The sequence below is a fragment of the Sinocyclocheilus grahami genome, unplaced genomic scaffold (assembly GCF_001515645.1).
Source record: "Sinocyclocheilus grahami isolate Dianchi unplaced genomic scaffold, SAMN03320097.WGS_v1.1 scaffold536.1, whole genome shotgun sequence".
In the NCBI taxonomy this organism is placed as follows: Eukaryota; Metazoa; Chordata; class Actinopteri; order Cypriniformes; family Cyprinidae; genus Sinocyclocheilus; species Sinocyclocheilus grahami.
The window spans coordinates 573,315-600,532 of NW_015505715.1; the positions used below are offsets into that span (position 1 = coordinate 573,315).

General features: G+C 37.3%; 1 protein-coding gene across 1 annotated transcript in view; it reads right to left on the bottom strand.

Annotated features, from left to right (window-relative positions):
* LOC107555528 (signal peptide peptidase-like 3) overlaps positions 1–25,215 on the bottom strand; it is a 68,865-nt gene extending 43,650 nt beyond the window's left edge. The window contains exon 1 of the mRNA XM_016238353.1: positions 24,765–25,215. Within this exon, the coding sequence (XP_016093839.1) occupies positions 24,765–24,787 (23 nt within the window). The 5' untranslated portion in view covers positions 24,788–25,215. The remainder of the gene's footprint in view (positions 1–24,764) is intronic.
* Positions 25,216–27,218: the final 2,003 nt, after the last annotated feature.

Below are 27,218 nucleotides of genomic sequence, written 5' to 3' on the forward strand. Positions count from 1 at the left end.
GCATAAACACATTTCATTACACCAAATACACCAAATAATGTTCTTTTTAGCAACGTCATATGACCCCTTTAACTTTTCCAGTAGCAAGCAAAAGTAGCCTAGTGTGAGAGAATGCTCCATCGCAGGATTTGTGTCATGCAGTGGGGCAAAAAAGTATTTAGTCAGCCACCAATTGTGCAAGTTCTCCCACTTAAAAAGATGAGAGAGGCCTGTAATTTTCATCATAGGTATACCTCAACTATGAGAGACAAAATGAGAAAAAAAATCCAGAAAATCACATTGTAGGATTTTTAAAGAATTTATTGGTAAATTCCTCGGTAAAATAAGTATTTGGTCACCTACAAACAAGCAAGATTTCTGGCTCTCACAGACCTGTAACTTCTTCTTTAAGAGGCTCCTCTGTCCTCCACTGGTTACCTGTATTAATGGCATCTGTTTGAATTCGTTGTCAGTATAAAAGACACCTGTCCACAACCTCAAACAGTCACACTCCAAACTCCACCATGGCCAAGACCAAAGAGCTGTCAAAGGACACCAGAAACAAAATTGTAGACTTGCACCAGGCTGGGAAGACTGAATCTGCAATAGGTAAGCAGCTTGGTGTGAAGAAATCAACTGTGGGAGCACTTATTAGAAAATGGAAGACATACAAGACCACTGATAATCTCCCTTGATCTGGGGCTCCACGCAAGATCTCACCCTGTGGGGTCAAAATGATCACAAGAACTGTGAGCAAAAATCCCAGAACCACACGGGGGGACCTAGTGAATGACCTGCAGAGAGCTGGGACCAAAGTAACAAAGGCTACATCAGTAACACACTGCGCTGCCAGGGACTCAAATCCTGCAGTGCCAGACGTGTCCCCCTGCTTAAGCCAGTACATGTCCAGGCCCGTCTGAAGTTTGCTAGAGAGCATTTGGATGATCCAGAAGAGGATTGGGAGAATGTCATATGGTCAGATGAAACCAAAATATAACTTTTTGGTAAAAACTCAACTTGTCGTGTTTGGAGGAGAAAGAATGCTGAGTTGCATCCAAAGAACACCATACCTACTGTGAAGCATGGGGGTGGAAACATCATGCTTTGGGGCTGTTTTTCTGCAAAGGGACCAGGACGACTGATCCGTGTAAATGAAAGAATGAATGGGGCCATGTATCGTGAGATTTTGAGTGAAAACCTCCTTCCATCAGCAGGGGCATTGAAGATGAAATGTGGCTGGGTCTTTCAGCATGACAATGATCCCAAACACACTGCCCGGGCAACGAAGGAGTGGCTTCGTAAGAAGCATTTCAAGGTCCTGGAGTGGCCTAGCCAGTCTCCCGATCTCAACCCCATAGAAAATCTTTGGAGGGAGTTGAAAATCCGGGTTCGCCAGCGACAGCCCCAAAACATTACTGCTCTTGAGGAATGGGCCAAAATACCAGCAACTGTGTGTGAAAACCTTGTGAAGACTTACAGCAAACGTTTGACCTCTGTCATTGCCAACAAAGTGTATATAACAAAGTATTGAGATGAAATTTTGTTATTGACCAAATACTTATTTTCCACCATAATTTGCAAATAAATTCTTTAAAAATCCTACAATGTGATTTTCTGGATTTTTTTTTCTCATTTTGTCTCTCATAGTTGAGGTATACCTATGATGAAAATTACAGGCCTCTCTCATCTTTTTAAGTGGGAGAACTTGCACAATTGGTGGCTGACTAAATACTTTTTTTCCCCACTGTATCTATCTATCTATCTATCTATCAATCAATCTGGCGAGTAAACAAAAAAATTTACTAGCCAATGGCGATTCAATTGCCAAGGTGTTCGTAGAGGGCTGGTAATGATTACGAAAATGATTATTTATTTTTGATAATTATTATTTTATTTCAGTTAGTTTTCCAATAACTGTTGTTAGTTTAGTTTTGTTTTAGTTTTTCAATTATTTTGACATTTTTATTTTATTTCAGTTTACGAAATTGTTTTTTCATCAATCGTTTTAGTCTTAGTTTACGAAAATAACCTTGCTGCTGGCCTACTTCTAATTAAATTAAAAGTAAAATAGCCTACACATAACATTTGGACCATGTTTCTGATTAAATAAATCAGTAACTGATGTCATAAAATAATGAGTATGTTTTGATTTAAAGGTCAGAAGCTATAGCTTACATGAAAAAAAAAAAAAATCACAAACATGACACTTGTAAATTAAATAATTTTATACATACTGATTTATTCATTAATGTGTAATATGCTTTTTTTAAATAAATCATGAGCTCTAAAAGATTTTCAGAATTTTTACAACTCTTTTGCTTTAGACCATCTACAAATGTTAAATCTTAAAATATCTTTCTGGGGAAAAAATGCAGCGAATTATATATAGTTTATTTTTAGTTATTTTCAAAGCTTCAGTGTACTGTCAAAAAAAACCTTAATTATTGTTTATTTAATTCTAACAAATAAGTTCTTGTTAAAAAAATTTAAAATATTTTGCTTATAATTTCTGTACAGGAGAGACTTGGTGTTGTCTCTAAACAAAAGGAAATATATTGGTATCGGCAAAAATGAGTTGAAAAATATTGGCAAAAATCCAATATCGTGCATCCAGCATCTGTTAAAAATGGTAGCAAACTCATTTTTATACAGTGAAATCTACATATTCTGAATGGCTGAGTTAGTAGTCTGTAAACTTTATAGTTCTATAAACTGTATGGTTTATGTTATGAAAAACGGGAGCCGAAACATTTAGTATAAGAGAGTCAAAGATGAGGTGTCCACATCAAATTAAATGCACAAAAGTGATTTTATAAACATGGATAACATCTTAAATGCAAGTAAAGTGTTTAATGCTTCAAACTAATTTTGTGGAATTAAAATGTCAAAATATGGGTGAACTAATGTTCCATTTTCATTCAGTGTAACAGCTATATTTACGTAAATAAATACAATAAAATAAGATATGAATCTCTCCGGATTGCCCACTACCATGATTACAGTCTAGTGTCACTAGAGTAAATGAACGATAAATGTTTTGGGAATTGCAAAGCGGTCTAACAAGATCGTTGTGGCACAGTGTTTCTTCTGTTTTCCGCATCAGTTTGTTGAGAATGTCAGTGCTGCTGATTCATCTGGCTTTAAACTAGTTTAAATCTTTGAGACATTAGTGGTTTGTGGAGAACTCAGCAGTGACCCTAGGGCTTCTCGTCAGTAAAGCCGCTCCTGTGATTAGTAGTAAATCTCCAGCACGTGCTTTCAGATGGAGTGGCATTTACTACACAGAGCCATAGTTCACTGACAAACTACACAAAATCACGTTCAAAATCACAGGCGATTCATTGATTTAAAACGCGATTTTGTGTCGCTTTTTACTGGATCTCACAGCGCTGTTTAATAACGGTCGCATGGTTGAGAACAGTCAGCGAGTAAACGCATTCGCTCTAAGCTTGCGCTGTGCTGTCTTTTGGGCTGAGCTGACGGCCCATGTAGCGCAGGTCAAACGTTTAAGCCTTTTCGTTCCACTTTTGGCCCGTTTGCCCTTTAAATGTTTCTCATATGCCACAGATATGGCAGCGGTTATCAGTCAGTCAAATGGTTGTGGTACCAGTGCAACCTCTAAAATAGTCACACCGACAAGAATAAAGGTTGCAAAATGCGACAATGCAGTCGCAGTCTAAAGCCCTGCATATATCCAGACTGCAGAAGGGATGAAAAGCGAGGTGAAGATGTGTTTGTGGACACGGCTCAAAGGCAGGCGTGAGGAATGTGTGCAGGCCCTGTGAGGACCGTCTGGCCCCTAAAACCCTATAAAACCGCTCAACTGAGCTCTGACTGCCACAATGTTTCAGAATCACAAGTGCCCACTGGGAAAGAAAACCGCACATGTAAGACCTAAATGTGGTTATTTAGCAAATTTCCATTAAAAATTACTTTATTATCTTGAATTCCTGAGATTACATAGCCTATTTACATAATTAGTGGTGTTTGCTTGGGGGCGACTTGGGGGTGGTTATTTTGACTTAGGCTAGTTAGCCACAACCTAGCAACCACCCAGAAACTCCCTAGCAACTTACAGAACCTACATAACGCCACTCAGATCTTCTTTCGCAACATGTTTTTTTTGTATTCCAACAATCCTAATTGTGGTGAGACTTTCAAGTAGGGCTGGGCGATATGGCTAAAAAAAAATAATAATGATAAATATATCAGTTGATATCGATAATTATCATGATAAATTTAAATTTATTACTTTCAAGTTTAAAAGCAGATTTTTGCTTCTAAGTGAAAGTTGTAGAAACCAGACCATTAATTGTGGTTTTAAACTACTCTTTATGGTCAGAACAAGGCAAATATTTTGTTTTTGAATTCCAGTCATTTTTCCTCAACAAAATACCTTAACAGAAAAAAATATTTCTTAGTTTCTGCATGTTCTAATGAGTGATATTGTTTCAAATCATGAAACAGGTTTGTGTTGGCTGACTTTGATGTGCATCTTCAGCACAGTTTGCAGTGCAGGCAGCAATATTAATAGTATTATTTTTTTCTCTAAGAAATGCACTTCTGACAGTAGCTTGAGTTGACAGTAGTAGTAGCATGAGTTAGGATGCAAATGTAAATTTGTGTTCATCATCACAAACACACCTGTAAAAATAGTAACAACCTAATTTTTTACATGGTGAAATTTTGTTATTCAAATTTTATTCAAATTAACCATTGGTCTTCCATAGTAGCATACACATTTAGATCATGATAATAACCACAGTTAAAACCACACATACAGCACCTCAATACCATGGTAAAATGTAACTATATGGTTTCTATATGGTTGCCACAATACCATGGTGCAGTTAGTGTTACTACAGTAAATCCATGGTAAATGATGGCGATTTGTAGATTGAAAAGCTTCCTGACTGTGTCGTTGTGCAGTGTTTCTCCTGTTTGTCAGCAGTGTCATCTGGCTTTAAACTAGTTTGTCGCTGAATTCAAGCACTTCACACTGGATCTCACAGTGCTGTTTAGTGTCGTGTGAGCGAGTTTTATCAGCAAGTAAACGCATCTGCTCTAGTGAGCTTGCGCTGCCGTTTTAACTTTGAGTCGAGGGGATAGATGATGCTCCGTGTGGCGCGTTTCAAATGAGTAGCGTTGTTTTGTTCTGCTTATGGCACATAAACATTATATCAAAGTATTATTGAACTCGTCATTGTTTTATCGAGGAAGATCACGATAATTATCGTTATCGATTTATTGCCCAACCCTACTTTCAAGGAGAAATACAAATAGCTAAGCTCAACAAATACTAATTCAATATTGTATTGGTGTTGTCTTAAGTCAAATACGTAAATTTGATCAATTAACTCAGTTAATCAAAAAAGTATAGGCTGATACCAATAACATTTAATCAACGTCAGCAAAATCCATATTTACACTGCAAAGGCAGCACAGAAGCTGCATCTAAAATGGCATTTGTTTAATGCTGCTCAGAAAAGGCATTAACACAATTTCATAATGTTACTAATAAGATACATTTTTAACATCCTATAAAGCATATCGATTGTGTAAAAAAACAAAACAATAACTCATTACAGAGTGGGCACGTAAGCATAAAGTTATTATTGTTGATTATTTCCCTTGATAATCTAATAATGATTATTGATGTTGATAAAAGAATGCAAGATTAATTTCTGCCCTTTATCTTGAATCTATTTTTGTTAATTTTGGGGTTAATTTTGCCCTCATTAAATTTCCAACCCTGAAATACAGACATACATATGTGACACAATATAACACACTGCTATGCATTTCAATATTTTGGAGTTTGGATTTTTTTTTTTTTTTTGACCACAAGTCAACTTCAGTTGTATAGCATTGGAGTTAATTCATTATACAGTGAGATTGAAATATATGTAAGATTTGACATTTTAAATCATGCCATAATACTCATTACAAATGACAATGCTCAAAAGACATAATACTGAATACAAACTGTGTGAAAAACATAAGGCCCAGTAGCATGTCTCTTAGTGACTGAAAAACACTGGTTTCTGCTTCAGACAATCATTCTTTCATTCATTTAAATAAATAAACCATTTTTAAAAAATTGTTACAAGGAGCTGAAATATCAATGCAATATCACAGGACAGAGACAGAGACTGAATAAAGTGTTTGCAGATGTCCCTTAAAGGGATAGTTCATCCAAAAATGAAAATTCTGTCATCATTTACTCACCCTCATGTCATTCCAAACCTGTATGAGTTGCTTTCTTATGTTGAACACAAAAGAAGATATTTTGAAGATTGCTGGTTTTTTGCTCATTTTTGGGTGAACTATCCCTTTAAGGGTGTGTCCAGTAAGATTGGTAACACTTAGTGTGATTTACATGATTACGTGTCTGAATCCTCTCAGGCTTCATTCTTGCACTAGTGACATACAAAGGACTCTTGCACACAAAAAAGGAGGTATGCACAGCCTTTGGAAAATCACATCAACGACTCACTTTCAGAGTTTGACTCCTGACAGACATTTAAATGGTGATTTCAGAACAACGTCGCCGCTGTTCTGTTCGCTTAATCTAACAGCTGATCATTGCAATAGACTGTCCCTGTAAATATACAAGAGGGTGCTGGGAGGCAGAACACTGGCTTGTTGATGCATTTTTGCAAAAGCTGACTTAATTATATAGGCACTACAGGCCAAAAATGCAAAAGAGATGGATGTTATAAATTCAGCAAAATCACAAAATGCAATGCAACCAAAATGCTATAGACTTAATTTATTATTATTATAATATATATATATATATATATATATATATATATATATATATATATATATATATATGTAAGCATAAAGTTATTATTGTTGATTATTTCCCTTGATAATCTAATAATGATTATTGATGTTGATAAAAGAATGCAAGATTAATTTCTGCCCTTTATCTTGAATCTATTTTTGTTAATTTTGGGGTTCATTTTGCCCTCATTAAATTTCCAACCCTGAAATACAGACATACATATGTGACACAATATAACACACTGCTATGCATTTCAATATTTTGGAGTTTGGATTTTTTTTTGACCACAAGTCAACTTCAGTTGTATAGCATTGGAGTTAATTCATTATACAGTGAGATTGAAATATATGTAAGATTTGACATTTTAAATCATGCCATAATACTCATTACAAATGACAATGCTCAAAAGACATAATACTGAATACAAACTGTGTGAAAAACATAAGGCCCAGTAGCATGTCTCTTAGTGACTGAAAAACACTGGTTTCTGCTTCAGACAATCATTCTTTCATTCATTTAAATAAATAAACAATTTTTAAAAAATTGTTACAAGGAGCTGAAATATCAATGCAATATCACAGGACAGAGACAGAGACTGAATAAAGTGTTTGCAGATGTCCCTTAAAGGGATAGTTCATCCAAAAATGAAAATTCTGTCATCATTTACTCACCCTCATGTCATTCCAAACCTGTATGAGTTGCTTTCTTATGTTGAACACAAAAGAAGATATTTTGAAGATTGCTGGTTTTTTGCTCATTTTTGGGTGAACTATCCCTTTAAGGGTGTGTCCAGTAAGATTGGTAACACTTAGTGTGATTTACATGATTACGTGTCTGAATCCTCTCAGGCTTCATTCTTGCACTAGTGACATACAAAGGACTCTTGCACACAAAAAAGGAGGTATGCACAGCCTTTGGAAAATCACATCAACGACTCACTTTCAGAGTTTGACTCCTGACAGACATTTAAATGGTGATTTCAGAACAACGTCGCCGCTGTTCTGTTCGCTTAATCTAACAGCTGATCATTGCAATAGACTGTCCCTGTAAATATACAAGAGGGTGCTGGGAGGCAGAACACTGGCTTGTTGATGCATTTTTGCAAAAGCTGACTTAATTATATAGGCACTACAGGCCAAAAATGCAAAAGGGATGGATGTTATAAATTCAGCAAAATCACAAAATGCAATGCAACCAAAATGCTATAGACTTCATTTATTATTATTATAATATATATATATTATCATTAGTATTGTACATACTTTACATTGTTATTATTATTAATAATAATAATAATAATTGTATACAGTGGCAAGAAAATGTGTGTAAACCTTTTGAATAGGATGATTATTGTTGATTATAGGATGATTGCCCTTATTTTGTCTTCTTGGAAACATAACTGACCAATCGGTAAGCCCCGCCCCCTTAGTTACTGTTGCTCCCTCGGACAAACAAACATAGCTGCTCACTCTCTTACAAAGGCTACGTTTACGTGCACAATTTTTGGTTCAATCGGACTGAATTCATTCCGATTGATGAATCTGAACGTAGTGTTTACATGAACGCTAAATAAAGTGATCAGGTTGATGTGAGCGTTTATATGTCACAAGCTTCAAATCGGAATTGATTTTTTTTTGCATGCGCACACTGCACAAATATAGAGTTTCTCACTGTTTGCACATAATAACCACTCTCCTACACGGTTTCTTTATTTGTTTTTAACAGCAGAATTAATATTTATCCATTTATCCATCTGCGCCGTGCTGCTCATATTTATCACGCAGTACAAATGCCCTCTCCCCGTGCCCAAAACGGGTTGCCTGTGGATGAGAATCCAAAACAAGGACTAGTGGGAGGTTGTCCTGCTCCACTTCACAGTTGCCGAGTGAAAGGGGAGTTTTATAATGACAGGACACGCAATTATACAACACTTTATTAAAAAAGGAAAAGCCGTTCGTTCGTTCCGTACATCATACATCATTACGCTATTTCTGCATCATTGCGCATGCGCAGTCCTTTCAGTTTTGGGGTTCAATCCGATCGGGTGTTTACATGCACTCTCAATCGTATTAGAAAAGGAATAAACCACCCCCTTCAATCCGATCGAGCTCAATCCGATCGATTAAGGTGTTTACATGAAGGCTTTTCAGTCCGATTGAGCCGTCAATCCGATTACAAACAGATTATTTGGTTGCATGTAAACGTGGCCAATGACAGCTGTCAAGTGTGAAAACCTTGTCCAACGATGTTTTTGAACAATTTTGGACACAGAAGGGCCACCATTCAAGTGGGAATTAAATATTCCATTGAGGGATATATAAAACATTTTAAAATAAATACAGTGAGTAACTCGAAGTGAGAATTTACAGATCACAATGCAAGCGGGAGAAGTCTCATGTTACGGTCATCATGATCGTGGATGACAACATGCAGGATCAACACTGTTCATGTATCACAGGGTACGATTAAATTAATGTACATTTAGCCAGTTTAATATGAAGAGGCACTAAAATATACACCTTCGTTTGTGTTTTTGACCTACACTGTAACATACATAACGTGAGAAAAGTCCGCTATTTAGGTTTGTAAGTTATCATGGACTCATTGGGCCCTATTTTAACGATCTAAGCGCATGGTCTAAAGCACACGGCGCAAGTGCACTTAGGGCGTGTCCAAATCCACTTTTGCTAGTTTAACGATGGGAAAAATGGTTGGCGCGGTCTAAAAGGGTTGTCCCTATTCTCTTAATGAGTAATGGGTGTGTTTTGGGCATAACGTGCAATAAACCAATCAGAGTCTCATCTCCCATTCCCTTTAAGAGCCAGTTGCGCTCGTGCGTTGGCAGATTTGCCATTTACACGGCGGAATTTGCAAGCGCAAAGACAGAACGCGTCTCTAGAGAGGAAACAGAGACGCGTTTTTTTTGCTCGAGCGCAAGCAAATAGGTAATTCTGAAACACGCAATGATTGTCCATTATGACATGTAGGCATTTTTATATTTATGTAGCCTACACAATAATAATCTTCTACATTGCAAACCTTTAATTTTTAATATTTGGCATGTTTGTGTGCTGCTGTGCGTCCCTGTGTGTGTAATAAGCAGACTGTACGCGCACTGTGGCCCCGCCTATACTAACGGGCTCTTTAAATAACAAAAGAAACTACTGTTTTTGTTGGTCAATGGCGCAGTCCATTTCAGTTGCCTCAAAATAGCAACGCGCCAGCAATGCACCTGAACACACCTCGTTTTCAGACCAGCAAATGCATTTGCTATTTAAACAGTGGCGCAGGACGTGAAAATGACAACTGCGTCGGGCTGCAATTAGCAAAGACACTTGCGTTGTGCCTGGCGCAGCATTGCACTGGATGTATGATAGGGCCCATTAACGTTAACGTTAGCTAGTTTTACCCAGAGATACCTTGCTGAAACGCAAAATAACACAATAATAATCTTCTACATTGCAAACCTTTAATTTTTAATATTTGGCATGTTTGTGTGCTGCTGTGCGTCCCTGTGTGTGTAATAAGCAGACTGTACGCGCACTGTGGACCCGCCTATACTAACGGGCTCTTTAAATAACAAAAGAAACTACTGTTTTTGTTGGTCAATGGCGCAGTCCATTTCAGTTGCCTCAAAATAGCAACGCGCCAGCAATGCACCTGAACACACCTCGTTTTCAGACCAGCAAATGCATTTGCTATTTAAACAGTGGCGCAGGACGTGAAAATGACAACTGCGTCGGGCTGCAATTAGCAAAGACACTTGCGTTGTGCCTGGCGCAGCATTGCACTGGATGTATGATAGGGCCCATTAACGTTAACGTTAGCTAGTTTTACCCAGAGATACCTTGCTGAAACGCAAAATAACATTAACGTTCTGCTTGAGCAGATGAAAATTGTAACTTAATGAGTGTATGACAACCAGAAAATGAAAGTTTTTCTCTTTATTGGGATTGGGGTTGAATGCTTAGGGACATTTTGCTCCGTTTTGTTTGGGTTTAGGAAACGTAATAAAATAAATTCTATTGCCTATCCTCAGGATACCTGGAATCAGTGTTACAAGTACCCCAGCAGGCACATCGTTGTTCCATTTTTGTAGCATAAACACCATCAAACCGATGCAAGCTTCGGATCATCCAATGTTTCTCTATGGCACTGAATCCTAAAGATGTCCGAGTTCTGCTCCCCGTGCAACTGATACGCAACTGCCATTGGCTCATCTGCGTTGGAGGGGAGGGGCTTACCGATAGGTCAATTATCTTCTGTAGCTTCTGAAGGGCAATACTAAATGAAAAAATATGATATTTAAATATATGAATAAAAAAAAATTACACAATCATCCTGTTCATCCTCCTGCATTGTGTTTCCTTCTTGAGCATCAGTGAATATTTCCACCCTTTGTAATAGTTGTGTAGGAGTCCATCAGTTGTCCTCATTGTGAAAAGATGGATCTCAAAATCATACAGTCATTGTTGTACAGGGTTTAAATATGCAAAAGAAGCTGAAAAACCAAATAATGTGCAGGACCTGGAGGATTCTTCTGAAGAACAGTGAGCAGTTTATCTGCTCAGGACCAATATGTGACTCATAAACAACTATCTAGCTTGAGCTGCCCCAAAACACAGAATATCATAGGGTCCTATCATATACTCAGTGCAATGCTGCGCCAGGCGTGATGCAAGTGTTTATTTCTAGTTTCAGCCAGATGCAGTTATCATTTTCACGTCCTGCGCCACATTGTTTAAATAGCAAACGCATTTGTGCCCATGGGGCGTGCTGGTCTGAAAATGAGGTGTGTTCAGGCGCATTGTTGGCACGTTGCTATTTTGAGGCAACTGAAATATGCGCCATTGACCAACTGAAACCAGGTCTAAAGTCAATGCCGCAATAATTTTTTTGTTAATGAGCGCGTTAGTAATATGCGCCTATAGGCAGGTAAACAACACGCGTACACTCAGCTTATTACACACACAGGGGTTTCCACCGTTAAACTGAAGTGGATTCGGACACGCCCTAAGTGCACTTGCGCTATGCGCTTTAGACCATGCGCTTAGATCGTTAAAATATGGCCCACAGAATACATACAAGACGCATTTAAAAAAAAAAGTTTATTTAATATATTAATCATAAAATTTGTTAATTGAATATCCTTTCATTTTAAGTTATTTCGCCCGCCCCCTCCCCCCTCCCTTTAAAAGCTATTTGCTGCATATTCAACATCAGGGTCCAATTCATTCGGCTCCGAGTCAGAATGCTCACTTAACACATGCATGAGTGAATTAACAGCCTATTGGCTGTAGATTGTCAGAAGTGGCACCATGCTACAGCTTTCAAGGGGAGGCAGAGGAGGCACTTTCCCCTCTAGATCTCACTACCTCATTTATCTTTCACAGCCACATCGGACCACCAGTACCTTAAGATTTACACTGATTTGAATGCAATATGTATTAGTTTGGTTACAAACAGCACTAAAGGCTAGCACACCCATCAAGACAAAGTTTCCCTTGGGGCACCTTTAGCAAATTCATGAAAATGTTGTCATTCATGCTGACAAAATTGTCAGCAAAACCGCCAGTAGGACCAATAATCCATCCAATAGGCCATAATAAAAGTGTGGTGGTAAAAAAAACGCTCGGGCATGCTATACAACAAAATCCTGTACTGGGCACTGCACACAGCACTGTATATATGTTTTTGCATTGATTTTGCTTGCTCTTAAATGTGATTCAGTGGTATGGTCCATCTTGAATAGCAAAATCCTATTTAAAGGGATGACAGCTGAGTGTGGGCCAAATGCAATGCAATATGATCATTTATAACACGGCTGTTTGCAGTAATAAGTATATAAAACCTGACACTCCAGTGAACTATTTAATTTAACAACAATATATGTTACTAGCAGTGTTGGACAGTAACATTACTTAGTAACGTGTTACTGTAATTTGATTACTTTTTTAGTAACCGAGTTATTTAATGTGTTATAATTTTCAAAATAGTAATTAGAGTATAGTTAGAAGCCGAAGTCTCTATACGTTACTGCCTCGTTACATTGCTGACAGAATGCAGTGTTTTATAATCTAGAGATTGTAAAAAAAGATGTAGCACATGCACTGTCGAGTCAAGTGCCAGTAGATTAGAGACCTGCTCCCGCGAGACCCAACGCAACAGAGTGCGGAGCGGGACAAGATGGGCGAGTGCTGGTGCTGGTGCAGTAGATCTCCCTACTGCACCTTTAAATCTCAATGTGCAAAAAAAAAATCGTGAATCGAATCGTGAGTTGAGTGAATTTGTTACATCCCTACCAGTAATGTAACTAATTAATAATTACTTTTGAAATAAAGTAATCAGAACAGTAACGTGATTACTTTTAAAAGGAGTAATCAGTAATTTTATTACATTTTCAGAGTAACTTGCCCAACACTGGTTATTAGAAATGGACAGCTCAATAAGATTTTGATTAGTAAGACCTGAAATGACAGCTTGTTTATCACAATTTTCTTAAATCATAAAACTATATAATACTTTTTAAAGTCATGTATGCTGCTCATTCATTATTTGCCACTTTTCAATGGCTTTTTGTGTGTGGTTTACAGTACACTAAAAGCAGGAACGGATTAACGCATGGGCCTACCGGGCTCGTGCCCAGGGCACTAGACCAGAGGGAGGCCCAGCCGAAATACTGCTCCTCCAGGAATGCGATTTCAACCGTGCCCCCTCGGGATTTTAAGCAAAGTGGATTTTGAATGCAGCTTCCAAAAGTGGCTGAATATTTTTTTTATATTTGATACGATTAGAACGTTCAGTGTGGCACAGAATCAGCTGCCAAATTCAAATCTGCGTTCGTGCTTTGGCTGGCGCTGAGCCAGACGCATTTTTACAGTGCTGCGCATTATAACCAATCACACAGGATTCTGTTGAGCTTATGAATGCAATGGCCAATCAGAGGCATTCAGAGTCGTCATCGCTGAAAAGCCCGCGTTTTGTTCAGTGCGCGCGCGCGCGCTGACTGAATGCTGCTCTCTGGCGAATTCTCTCAAAGTGTAGATGTGTGTACGATGCAAGTAAGATATTCATTTCACAGTATAAACAGCTTCAGTGATTATAATGGGAGTTGTTGAGAGTGCTTGAACTCTGTCTAGACTGAAGTTAATATTCTTTGATAATGCAAATATTCTTTGCTCTCTTTATATACAATGAAAGTGTTATAACTAGTAACTTACAATGTTTTTATTAAATTTACCTTAAATAAAAGTCAGTCGTATTAAAAATATTCTATGACATGACACCCATATGTAGTACAAGTTAAAAGACGGGTTTTATGCATAGGCTAGTTAATAGATTACACTAATATTAGGCTACTTTTCCCATAGCCCATTACAGATAAACTAACATGATCGATAAAGGTGCAAAATGCATTTACTTCTATTTGAGAATAGTGATATTTTATGATATAGTTAACAAGTTTGGGAAAATTTCGAATAAAAAAAAAGAACACAATTTCAACCGAGGGGGGCCTTTAATCAGTCCGTGCCCTGGGCACCGCGGTGTCATAATCCGTCTCTGGCTAAAAGCAACCGCAGTCACCCTGGAGTAATTTAGGGTTAAGTGCTTTGCTTGAAGCTTTTGCCACTCAGCTGTCAGTCCATATCGTTCACCATTAGTCTGCCACTAGTTAAAGTCACCTTTATGAGACTTTGTCAGTTTGTAAGATATAAACATCTGAACAAAGTTCAGCAGTGCTTCTTTCTGAACTTTCACACTGCATTAAACACATGGCTACGGTCATTACTAAATAGCTGAAAATAATCTTATACTGAACACATGCGGTCTACCTTAAGCCAAAACAAATAGATGCACAGTGCTTTTTTTCGTTTGAAGTCAATATTTGCAGCATTCACAATTTTGAAAAAAAAAACATCCAGCACAATTAAAAGGGCAAGTTTTTATCCACTGTTTTTATCCACTGGTGTTTTATAGAATAGAATAGAGCCAGAACCTAAAAATATTGACAATATCATATATTGCCAGCACACACTTTTGAGGAGGTTTTCTGACCAAACATGAAGACAGAAGGTCAAGTTCACTATTGAGAGCATCTCAACACGTCCCACTGGTAACGCTTGTTGCTGTTGTTTTTTTTAAATCTATCATTATTATTGCCATAACTTTTACTACATATCTAAAGTATCTATTTGGAAATTGGCTAAAAAAAAATAAATAAATAAAAAAAAAAAAAACACACACACTACTGTTCAAAAGTTTGGGCCAAGTAAGAATTTTTTGAAATTAATGCTTTTATTCAGCAAGGAGGAACTAAACTGAAAAAAAGTGACAGTAATGACATTTATAAAGATTTCCATTTCAAACAAACACTTATTTATATATATATTTAATAAATTATATTTAAAAAATATATTAAAATAGAAAGGTTTTCAATTGTAATTAATGTGACAATATTACAGGTTTTACTGTACTTCTGATAAAATAATGCAGCTTTGGTGAGCATAAGAGACTTCTGTCAAACTTTGAAATAGACTTTTTAAAACAATGTTACCATCTCCAAACATTTTAACAGTAGTGTAAATTAATAAAAATAACCAAGAACCTGCGAGGCCTACACAACATTAGCTGAAATGGAAAGTAGTTATTTTATTTTTATGAAAGATTATGAAGACCATTTTCTTTGAAATACACTGGCAAATTGTACATAATAAGATCACGATAATGCATTAAAAAAGTAAACGGCATCAACTTGGGGTGCAACAGCACACAAAGACAACAAGTCAGTATGTACTTGTTTTTGAAGTCACAGCTTGTTTTTTTCTTTTTATCAAACAGTTGATGGCCGATTTGTCACTGTCGACACACACAAAAAAATCTACAACACACTCTCTGTACTGCAGTTTATGGTGTTGTTGCAAATAGGGGTAGAGAATTTAAAGTGTTTCCACTTTTGGATGCAAAATTATCTCTTAGTCAGAGTTGTTGCACTCTGTCTATTTGACACACATGCATTTGTTGGCACTCCTTCAGCGAAGTCTGTCAAGTTAAAAGGATACTCGCTTTACTGTGAGCTGTAATGCAAAATGGAAATACTGGCATGACTTTCTAACATTTTATCAGAATGTTACAACTGTAAGATGTCATGTGTAAGTTATGCGCTGAGGAAAATAGTCTCAAATGCATTAAACATCTGACAGGTGAGCAAGCCAAAGATTGTAGGATCATAAGTTATTTTAAAGCACATCTCATGCTTAGGATAACATGGACTGTGCACTTTTCCCGCAGCCACTCACTCGGTGTCTTCCATTATTTTTCAGATGCATTCGCAACATCAAAATATACTGATATAAATGGTATTGTCCCATCTTAGAGAGAAGCGCAAGAGTTTAAAATTACATTCAGTAAACATGTTGCATTCTTTTGGTACATGTGTGCCAAATTAAAAGACCCATACCCAAAAGCTTCCGGTTCAAACATGTGTACCGTTACACTCCTAGCATCATCTCGGTTTTTATGTTGCCTTGAAATCAAGCCAGTTTTCACCTTTTCAGCCGCATTAAGCAAATCAAGTGCAGGGCTGTACAGTGCGACATACAGTGGGTACGGAAAGTATTCAGACCCCCTTAAATTTTTCACTCTTTGTTATATTGCTTGTCTCCTCGATCTGCTTTTGAAGAAATATCATTTTATCTGCTACAGCGCACATTCTATCAGCTGCAGTTCTGGTGCCTCCCTTAGTCTCAATATAATGTACAATGCCACATGCATTCACATCAGTGTTAGCTCAGCGGTAGAGTTACTCTCACGGGACACTGCACATATGCGCAATCACAAAACTACATTATTTCCATCTGCTTTAAAGCAATACCGGTTAAACATTTAATTCATGTGCTGTTCTGCATGCGCTTTTTCTGGGCGCGTACTCATGAAGCGCAGCAGCGCGCTCACACTGAGAGCCTGTCAAAAAGCGCCTGATTATTGGACTAAGTTGTCTTACGTGTCTGATTGCTCAGCGGTAGAGTTACTCTCACGGGACACTGCACATATGCGCAATCACAAAACTACATTATTTCCATCTGCTTTAAAGCAATACCGGTTAAACATTTAATTCATGTGCTGTTCTGAGCGCGTACTCATGAAGCGCGGCAGCGCGATCACACTGAGAGCCTGTCAAAAAGCGCCTGATTATTGGACTAAGTTGTCATGAAGCTCTTAAAGGGACAGTAGCTGCTAAACATGCTGCTGCCTGTCATTAAACGGATAGTTCACCCACATTTTTTTTATTTCTGTCATTATTTACTCACTCACATTTTGTTCTAAACCTGTATTAATTTCTTTCTTGTGCTGAACACAAAATAATATATTTTGAAGAATGTGGGTAACCAAACAGTAGATGGTCCACACTGACTTTTACAGTAGGAAATAAAATACCATGGAAGTCACTGTGGACCAGCAACTGCTTGGTTACCCACATTCTTCAAAATATATTATTTTGTGTTCAGCACAAGAAAGAAATTAATACAGGTTTAAAACAACTTGAGTAAATGATGGTATAAAAATGAAACACTATGACAGATTTGAAAGACAGATGACAGAATTTTCATTTTTGGTGAACTATTCTTTTAATGTTAATAAAACAACAAAACACAGAAAAAAAAATCACTCACTGCTCTTGACTGATGAACTTACCATCAGTCAGTTGCTTTAAAAAAAAAAGTATAATTGATGTATATAGTGTATCTAGTGTTTTATTTAAATATTTGTTCATTCAATTTCTTGAATGTTACTGCTAAATACTGTACCTGAAAAATAAAGCACTGTTTGTTTTATTTGTATATTATGTGTATTTGTAATGTATATGTGTGTTCTTATTTTCTAATAACAAAGATAAAATAATGACAAATATTTTTCTTTGCTCACTTTGGCCTAAATGTCTGCCATTCTTTTTTTATTTTATACTTTGTTACTGTGTAAGAGGTGTTATGTTTCTGCACTCTTCCATTTATAGCAAATTAAGAAAACTTTGTCTAAAAACAATTTTTGTGATGGTTTGTATTTTTTGTGCCCTGGATGGAACATCAGTGCCTGTTTAAGTGATGAACTCCACTACTTGTGTTTATTTTTTTTCAGACATGATAACAGACGTTTTATACTTGTGCTACAACTTTTTGGCCTGTGCTACAAAACTTTCAACCTCTGTAGCACCAGTGCCATGTGAAAAAATAAGTTAACGTACAGCCCTGAAGTGGCACATGCAACGTGACAATGTCGCAGTATACAAGCTACCTGACCTAAAATTATTTGACCAAACTGGAATTACACACCTTACAAAATGCATAAGCACACAAAACTGTAACATGTTAATGCACGAATCATAACTGCTAAAAATGTATTCTGGTTTCTCGTTCAAACGTTCAGAGGACTATAAGTGGACTTGCAAATGATTATCAATAGGGCTGGGTTGAAGAAAAAAAAAATCTCAATTCATAATTTTTAATCGATTCTCATTTTGATGAACCGATACTGATTCTTAAATCCCAAGAATCAGTCTTTTAGTCTGTGCCCTTTGCAGCTGATGTGTGAACAAAACATTATATGTAGCGACAAAACATTATATATAAAATGCACCTCCCATCTGATAATCGCAACAAGCTTTGTTACTTTAGATATGAAAAAGTCTTGAAAAGTTTTGTTTTGAAGCTCTTTGTGTTGTGACATCACTGAATGTCTCATGTAATTGCTCAATAAGTGTTTCAACCACAGAAAGATGTCAAAACAGCTGATAAAAAAAAGTCAAGTAATGTTGCATTTACCAAAGAAAACCCATTCAATGACCATAGCTTAGCACTTGCCGATAATCGCAACAAGCTTTGTTACTTTAGATATGAAAAAGTCTTGAAAAGTTTTGTTTTGAAGCTCTTTGTGTTGTGACATCACTGAATGTCTCATGTAATTGCTCAATAAGTGTTTCAACCACAGAAAGATGTCAAAACAGCTGATAAAAAAAGTCAAGTAATGTTGCATTTACCAAAGAAAACCCATTCAATGACCATAGCTTAGCACTTGCTAAATATATGCATTATATTAAATATTGTATTTTATATATATAAATACAATATTTAATGTGCTTGACTTATGTGCAATTGAAATGTTTTTTTAAACAAATAAGTTGTTAATTTAAATCTTTAAAGGGATAGTTCACCCAAAAATAAAAAAATTTTCATTTTCATTTTTGGGTGAACTATCCTTTTAATATTAATGCAGCAAATGACAGGGTTCCATGTATAGTTTACAGCATTAGTTGAAACTGATTTTTTTTATTTAGAAAAACTGACAGATAGCCTACTGTACCTGTTTTACATCCAAATCAAATTGAATTGAGACTGTAATTTAATCGAATTGTGAAAACTGTGTCAATATCCAGCCCTAATTATCAATACTTTTTAACACAACTTGAACCCACTTCATCACACTCTTAGCTTACGATAAAGGCAACAAGGCATTACAAAAAATGTTGGATGAACGTCTTTATGTCTTAGCCTTTAACGACAATTTGACTTCCTAAAATTGCTGTTACTTGTTGTGCAGTTCTGTGGTGGGTAGATTTACTCTGTCAGTCACTTTGGTGGGTGACCTGTCAAATGTTTCAGATTTACATTTTATAAGAAACCTAATGCATAGAAGCAAAAATGCACATTAGAAGTGACAATTATATCTTCAAGTAAGACCGTCATCAATGTGCACGCAGAGAGCACATGCATGTGGAGCGTGATGGACGATGACATCGGAGGCGGGGTTAGGGGGTGCGTCTATCGGCCCAACCCTAGTTCATAATCATAATCCTGGTTAACATTTAGCCAGTTCTACAACTAGACAAAGTGCAAGAGCAAAAAACTCTGCTTATTCCACAGCTCACTAGATCAATTATATACCGCATTTGCGATTTCCTTTCAAATAAGTAGTGGTCAACCGATATGTGTTTTTTTGACTGCCGATGCCTTGGAAAGCAGGGTGGTCGATGGCCGATATAATTTTATTTATTTTAATTAATATTCAAGAAATTTTAAATAATTTGAAAATGGATTAAAAAAATAAGTGTAAAATAAACATACTTATACTTTAGATCAGTGTTTCCCAACCTTTCTTTAGTCCAACCTTTCCACCCTTTGGATATTTTAACAAATTTGTGGCACCCTACAAAATTTATTTTGTCACAATATTTGAATTTCTAACTTCGATTTGATACTTTGAAAAGTATAGATATTCGGTACAGCAGGGAACAACTGCAGAATATAAATGTCATACAGATATTTTTAATATTATAAAACAATGGTGGCAATCAGTAGGCTAATTTCTAATGAAAAGACCAATTTATATGACAGATTTTAATGTAGGCTTTTATTCATGTAAACATTGTGAGATAGCCAGTTATAATGTTGATTAAACAAAGATTTGCTCACTCAGTGTATTTTTGATTTTACAGTTGGGTAATTTTGTTGCAGTAGCACGAGATAGCCTGATTTAAAACTTTGAATTGAATAAAAAAAATGACAAGGAGGCTAAGCAATTAATAAAAAAATAAGAACAAATAAAGAAATTATTTGTTCCGCGGCACCCCGGTTGGGAAAAACTGCTTTAGATGACAAAGTATTTTTCACAAATAAATAAATATTTAATAAAAATATAATTAAAAAGGAAGTAAACACTGTAACCAACAGGGGACTCAGTATTCTGGGAAGTTTGTGTGCAATTGGAATCATATTTTTTCAAATAAAGCCAAGGTAACACTCATTTTACATACAGCAGCACACAGTGGAAATTACATGAATATGACTGTGGGCAAATGCATAAAGCGCAGCATAATTTGAAATCACGAGTTTACGATCGCACATCTCCAGTGAAGCTGAACTCTCCTCCTGTCAGCAATCGATTCTGATGCTTCAAGCTTTATATAGATGGTTTCATCTGGCGCACGCGCCTAGCCCGAAGTTAACTTCCGGTCTGTGTTTGTTTATCAGTCTGGCTATGGCGCCGGCTACAAACGCAGTTAAAGTTAAGGTGATGAGTAGACTGAAGTTGGGCTCAGGTGGTTGGGCTGTGGGATGTGTTTCCCATACATTTATTTATTTGTGGCGCTCGCCACAATATCAAAACTGACCGATTTTCCAAAAGGCTTCGTTGAATAATCATGAGCAAGTGCTGCACGTTTAAAAATCTAAACGAGGCGCGGGTGTTTTTATCTCCGTTTCTCCCGCTTTAAAGCACCTCCTGCTGGCAGAGAATTTGCTTTTTCAGTAAGTCCGTCTAATTTACGCAGCAAACATATTTTCACATTTTGCTTTTCCTATATCCACAGGCGCTGCGGATAATCCGCGGGTCGGGGAATAAAAATGCATTCTGATTATTTGCGGGTGGGTCGCGGGTGGATAAAATAAATCAAATGATGCAAATATTGACTACACTTTTTTTTTATATATATATATTTTTTCATGAGGTAGACGATTTCGTGTGTGTGTTCGTTCGCCTGATCGGGTAAGTAGCAGTGACAGAAACGGTGACATTCCAGATAAAGTTTGAAAGGAGTAAAGCCTGTGTTAATGCTATCAAGTAGGCTAATATGGCGAATGAAGATATTTTGTTTTGTAAATACATTTTCATTTAAAAGCAGCCCACAATTAGCGTGTTATGTTACCGTTATCCCTTACGGCTCCGACGAGTTTTTGTTCAGTCCTCCACACTGTGACAACTCACAAAAGACTATTTTTTAGCCAAGCAGCGTGGAGAGCCGCTTCTGAAACATGCTGCGGCTGGCTGATATAAACACAAGCATAGAGCGGCCGCAATCCCATGGAGCCGTAACGCGCCGCAGACACGTTCAGTGAGGCGCAGATCAGCTCTAACGTCACTGAATCTGCTGTTAAAAATGAACCATCCATTCATCATATCATCACGCAAAACATACACGACAAATAGCAATTTTTTTTTATTGTTTCTAGAAACGTCATAGCATTTCCACACCGACGATTTATGTCCCCACGCATCATGTACGACGTCAAGCGTTGACGTCATCAAATTGCGATCGGTTCGTGAGATCGGCCAAGTGTAGCGAGTACCGATCGAGTCATAAAATGTGATTATCGGCTGATACCGATCTCCGGCCGATCGATCGGAGCATCCCTATGCAGGATACAAATGCACACTTCACACGATCTCACAGCTGGATTCGACTAAGTTTGCAAGGTTTGTGAAATTAAATGTTCATTAGTCATTCAAAGATTTGTTTAAATGACAAATGCATATTTGCTGAATGCTGACGGCAAACGAGAAAGTATTATAATGTTTGCCTTTCTATTACTAATAATATAATACTTTGTATACATTTTAATTCCGTTGTTTAACCGTTCTATCTAATTATTAGACAGACTTTTATCCGTATTAGACAGAGCTGTTAACGACGACAGCGAACAAGAGGGAGAATGTGAGCAGTGTGTGCTCAGGCACTGCCGTTCTCAGCGCCGTCAAAATAAAAGTCCCGCCTCGAATGCATCGGCCAAACAGAAAAACTTATTGGCCAATGCCGATATTTGAAAAATGCCAAATATTGGTCGATATATCGGCCTTGGCGATATATCGGTCGACCACTAATCTTAAATGTCGTAGATATCAGACAAAGCAGAAATGTCATTTAGATGCAAAAATTGTGCACTATAATCAATGGTCTACTGCAATGTTGTCACACTTGTGTTCTTTGAGCATTAGTCATACGTGAATTGGAGAGTCAAGAACATTTGTTAAGCTACGGATTATGGAAGTATACTAGGCAGAAGAACCCATGGTTTGGTTATGCAGAATAAAGGATTAAAAGGACTAACATATTTTAAAGATCAACCAAATCATGTGTCCTTTTACATATGCTAAGCCAATGCGTTTTGAATATTATTGATTAAAGTATACGTATTTCATCAGAAAGAAGACAATAGCCTATTAAGGACAAAAGAGCTTGCTTAGTTGACATTGTTTGTTTAAATGGATTAGTGTCAGACAATTAATTGTTCACATATGGCACATGAGCTCAACAATTAAATGCAAATTGCTCAGTCTGCTCTGATAATGAGAATTCTAGCTATGTGGCATGAGGTCACTGCATAAATATTGGTTGTTGTTGTGTACACGTGTCATATATTTGTGTACATTACAGCAGTAGGTATAAGTCAGTGTTACAGTTCACTGATGAAGTCGAGTGTACAGTCATGCCATATCACTTCAACTACTTCATTCAAGAGCTGCTAAATACACAACTGCAGGCAAATCATGCCAATTTCCTGGCTGACAACTTAAGCTCAACAATACCAGGATTCTTCAGGAAAACAAACGTCATTCAATACTGCCTAGCCGAGATATTAGAGATGCAGACAGTTATGAACACCTACACGCCAGTCCTTCCAACTCCCTGGAAAGTCCTTTTCATCGTTTTTGGCCTGGGATAACTAGATGAGTGAAATTCTGATTCAAGTTATGAAAAAAAGATCTTCTATCAGTTACAGTTATACAGACTCCACTATTTACCTTATAAACACAATGATCAACTTCCGAACACTATTTATGAACTTTTAATGTAAATATATTGTACATAATTGTAAAATATACAGTAATATTATATAAACATAGTATATATATATATATATATATATATATATATGTGTGTGTGTGTGTGTGCATATTCATGTTAAATAGTAATACATATATAAAACAAATAAATAATATCGCATAACAATAGTAATATTGTAATATATAGAATAATATTGTAAAAGCATGATTTAATCTAATATGTATGCATGTTAAATAGTAATATTTTAAGTATAAAATACTTTAAGTAATCTGATTATAATATAATTTACTTATGTTTAAATATAATTTAAACAAGTATATAAATGTACTAAAAACATTAAATATTATATTACATATAAAGTATATTACATACAATTATTTTTTTTTTTAGAATATTAATTATTTTGAGTTTTAAATATTCCAGACATTATACACAAGACAAATCATAAAAACTTCATTATATTTAGATAATCTCTCAATATAGGCCCAAAACTTGGTGGTCTAAGACACTTCATACAATCCAATATTTCTGCAACTTATCTCCAGCTATATCACTAAAAGCCCGACACAGTTGAAGATTGAGGCATATGCTGTCATTCATATCAACCTAAAATATGGAAATCACAGCTCACCATGAATATTATGTTTACACACCACAACCTGCGTCTCAAAACCGAGTGAGCCGCCTACCTAGAGCGCGTCAGAGCATCACATTTGGAATCATGCGACGCCAAAACGGGTTGTCTGGGAAGTCAGCTCCCTGGGCTTTTGAAACACAGCCCGTGTCTTGCATATACACAGCGCTCTTCCTTAAAGACTGGATTAGAGCAGCTAATCAGCTAAAGCACGACCCAATCTACGATTACCGGCTCCTGCAACACTGCTTCTGACGAGAAACGCCGAAATAATGATAAAATCAATTAAATTATCTTGATTTCATAATGTTTCAGAATGCACTGGTAGTGTTAGCACGTTAGCGCACGGCATTTCCCTTTGTGTCACTACTGAATCAACCGTATTACACACAAACACATACACACACGACGGTAAATATGCGTTATTAACAGCAGAAGGATTGTAAATAAATTATTTGAGGTAAAATGGATTAAACGAGTGGCTGGTTTGACTGCGTTTGGGATTAAAACACCAAACCCGTATATATATATATATATATATATATATATATATATGAGAGCTAATGGTCTACATTAGACCCAAAGTACGCCTCAAAACTCCACCGGAGCGCAATGGTGCCGTATTAACGGCGAAACTGAGGTAAAAATCCCACATTTTAGACGCTGACAGTGGCTATATGTGCGTTAAAGCGCGCTGAGCGTCGCTGTTTTGTGTCTGAATGGTAATATTTGCTGCTGGCTCTCACCAGGAGTAGCTCTGCTCCGCCATGTCGGTCCGTCAGGCAGCGGCGGCTGAGGACTCGGGTTCGGCTCTAACGACGAGATTATCTCCTCCACACGCTCACGGTTTCGCCTTATTCACGGAGCCCCTCCGATAACAACATGGCGATGTGTTTTCCTTCGGCAGCTCGCAGCAGAAATGACAATGATTGTGGCTGCGCTGCTAGCCGCGGCTAAGAAACAAAAGCAGTCCGGGGAAAAAACCCGACACGTTTCGCTGACTTCAGCTGGCTGGCTGTCCTCACAACAGGCCCCGCTTTCAAAGGCCCTCAGATGAGCTCAAACCCATCTTGGGTGTGCATGCAGAGAGAGCTGTGTGCTTGGGTTTGCCCCGCTAGCTGTAATGGAAGCGCGCGGATAGCTTTGTTTTCTATTGCGAACGCACGGGAGCGCGCGACTGTCGCCCCTGCCAGAGGAGTGCGCGTGCACGCGTTTGCCCACACAGCTGAGACTGAAGGCCAGGCTCTGCCACGCGCTCACATGCAGTACTGCAGCTTCTCACAATTGGCTTGGCTGAGATTAAAAAACAAAAACAAAAACAAGCGTGAAAAAGGCCAGGAGGCTGCAAATGATGTTAGCTTTGTGATGGAGTCTGTGATAAATGAAATGTAACCTTTACGAAAATTAACCGTGGTTTTATTGTAGTAAAAGTGTAGTAACCATGTTGACTACCATTTGTATAACCACAGTTTTACTACAAATACCATGGTTAAACTATGGTTAATTTGTGGTTACTGTTGTTTACTATAGTAAGCATGTTTACATTTATTAAAATGTTATTATTACATAGTAAAACCATGGTTAATTTTCATTAGGGAATCAGAGAATATTTCATTTACTCATTTCTTAAACAATGTAAATAATGACACTCAATATAAAGATTAAACATAGTGTTATAAGTGTGATCCTAGACCATCATCTAGGCCTAATGTTTTTTTTTGTTGCTATTTTTTTCCAGGGGAAACCGGGGCTAGTTGTCACAATTTTTATGTCAGTGAACATTTCTCAAAGTAGGTTTATTTTTGAAAGTCAGTTTATGTATAGACAGTCTTGACTACAACATTATTGCATATTTACACTATTATTGGATATTATATAAAAGATACAGTTCAGTCAACACGTTTACATCAATAGTGGGGCATGTTATCACAATGAAAACCACCACTGAACAGCCCCCCCCCCCCCCCCCCCCCCCCCCCCCCCCACACACACACTGGGTATAGAAAAAAATCACCCCTTTTAAAATAATCACATTTTGTTGCTTTGCAGCCTGAAATGAAGATGTTTTTGTTTTATCCAGCTGTATTTACTCAGTGCAACTTAACATTCAAGTGAAAGATAGAACACCAACATGTTAGAGAAAAACAAACAAACAAACAAAAAAGAAACAGAATCACTGAGTTGGGAAAAAGTATCAGTATTTTGTTGAACCACCTTTTGCTTTAAAAAGGTGTCTCTACTAACTTTGCACCTCTAGACTTGGCAATATTTGCCCACTCCTCTTTGCAGAGCTGCTCAAGTTCAGTTAAATTTGATGGTGATTGTTTGTGGACTGCAGTCTTCAAGTCATTCCACAGCTTTTCAGTGGGGTTTAAGTCTGGGCTCTGACTAGACCATGCAAGGACATTCTCCCTTTTCTTCTTCAACCACTGTGTGCTTTGGGTCTTTGTCTTGTTGGAAGGTAAACCTTCTTCCCATTGACAACATTCTGTCAGAGGGCAGCAGAAATGCCCCATCCATTTTTCCTTCTATCCTGACAGGTGCTCCAGTCCCTGCTGCAGAGAAACACCCCCATAACAGTATATTACCACCATGCTTTACTGCAAGAATGCTGTTATTTGGATGGTGCGCTGTATTGGATTTCCTCCAGACATTTCATTTGGTGTTGAGGCCAAATAATTCAATTTTAGTCTCATCTGCCTCAGAATCTTCAAGGTGCGTTTTGGCAAAGTTCAGTCATGACTGCATGTGGCCTTTCTTGAGGAGTGGCTTTTTTCTCACAAAAAAAGAGAAAACCCCGCCCTCGGGAAAAGGCAGCAAGGGGAGTGAGGCCATGCTGCTTTAGAGAAGAGGAAGAGAAAACTAGAGGTGCACGTAAAAATCTATTCATATATGAATCGCGATTCTGTCTTCTAACGATTCTGGGGAGAGTCACCAAATACCTTCCACTTCTTAATAATAGACTTCACTGTGCCTCTAGGCATTGATAAAGCCTTTGAATGTTTGAATGTTCATCTCCTGACTTATGCTTGTCCATAACTTTATTCCGGAGATCTTTTGACAGTGCCTTGCCACCTATAGTTGATTGTTTGCTTCAGTTGCACTACCAAGGACTGAAATGCTCCAGGAAAGCTCTTTTCATGCTGAGCTGATCAAAATGAGCACAGCTGATCACAGTTGAAAGTCAAATGGCTTTGTGT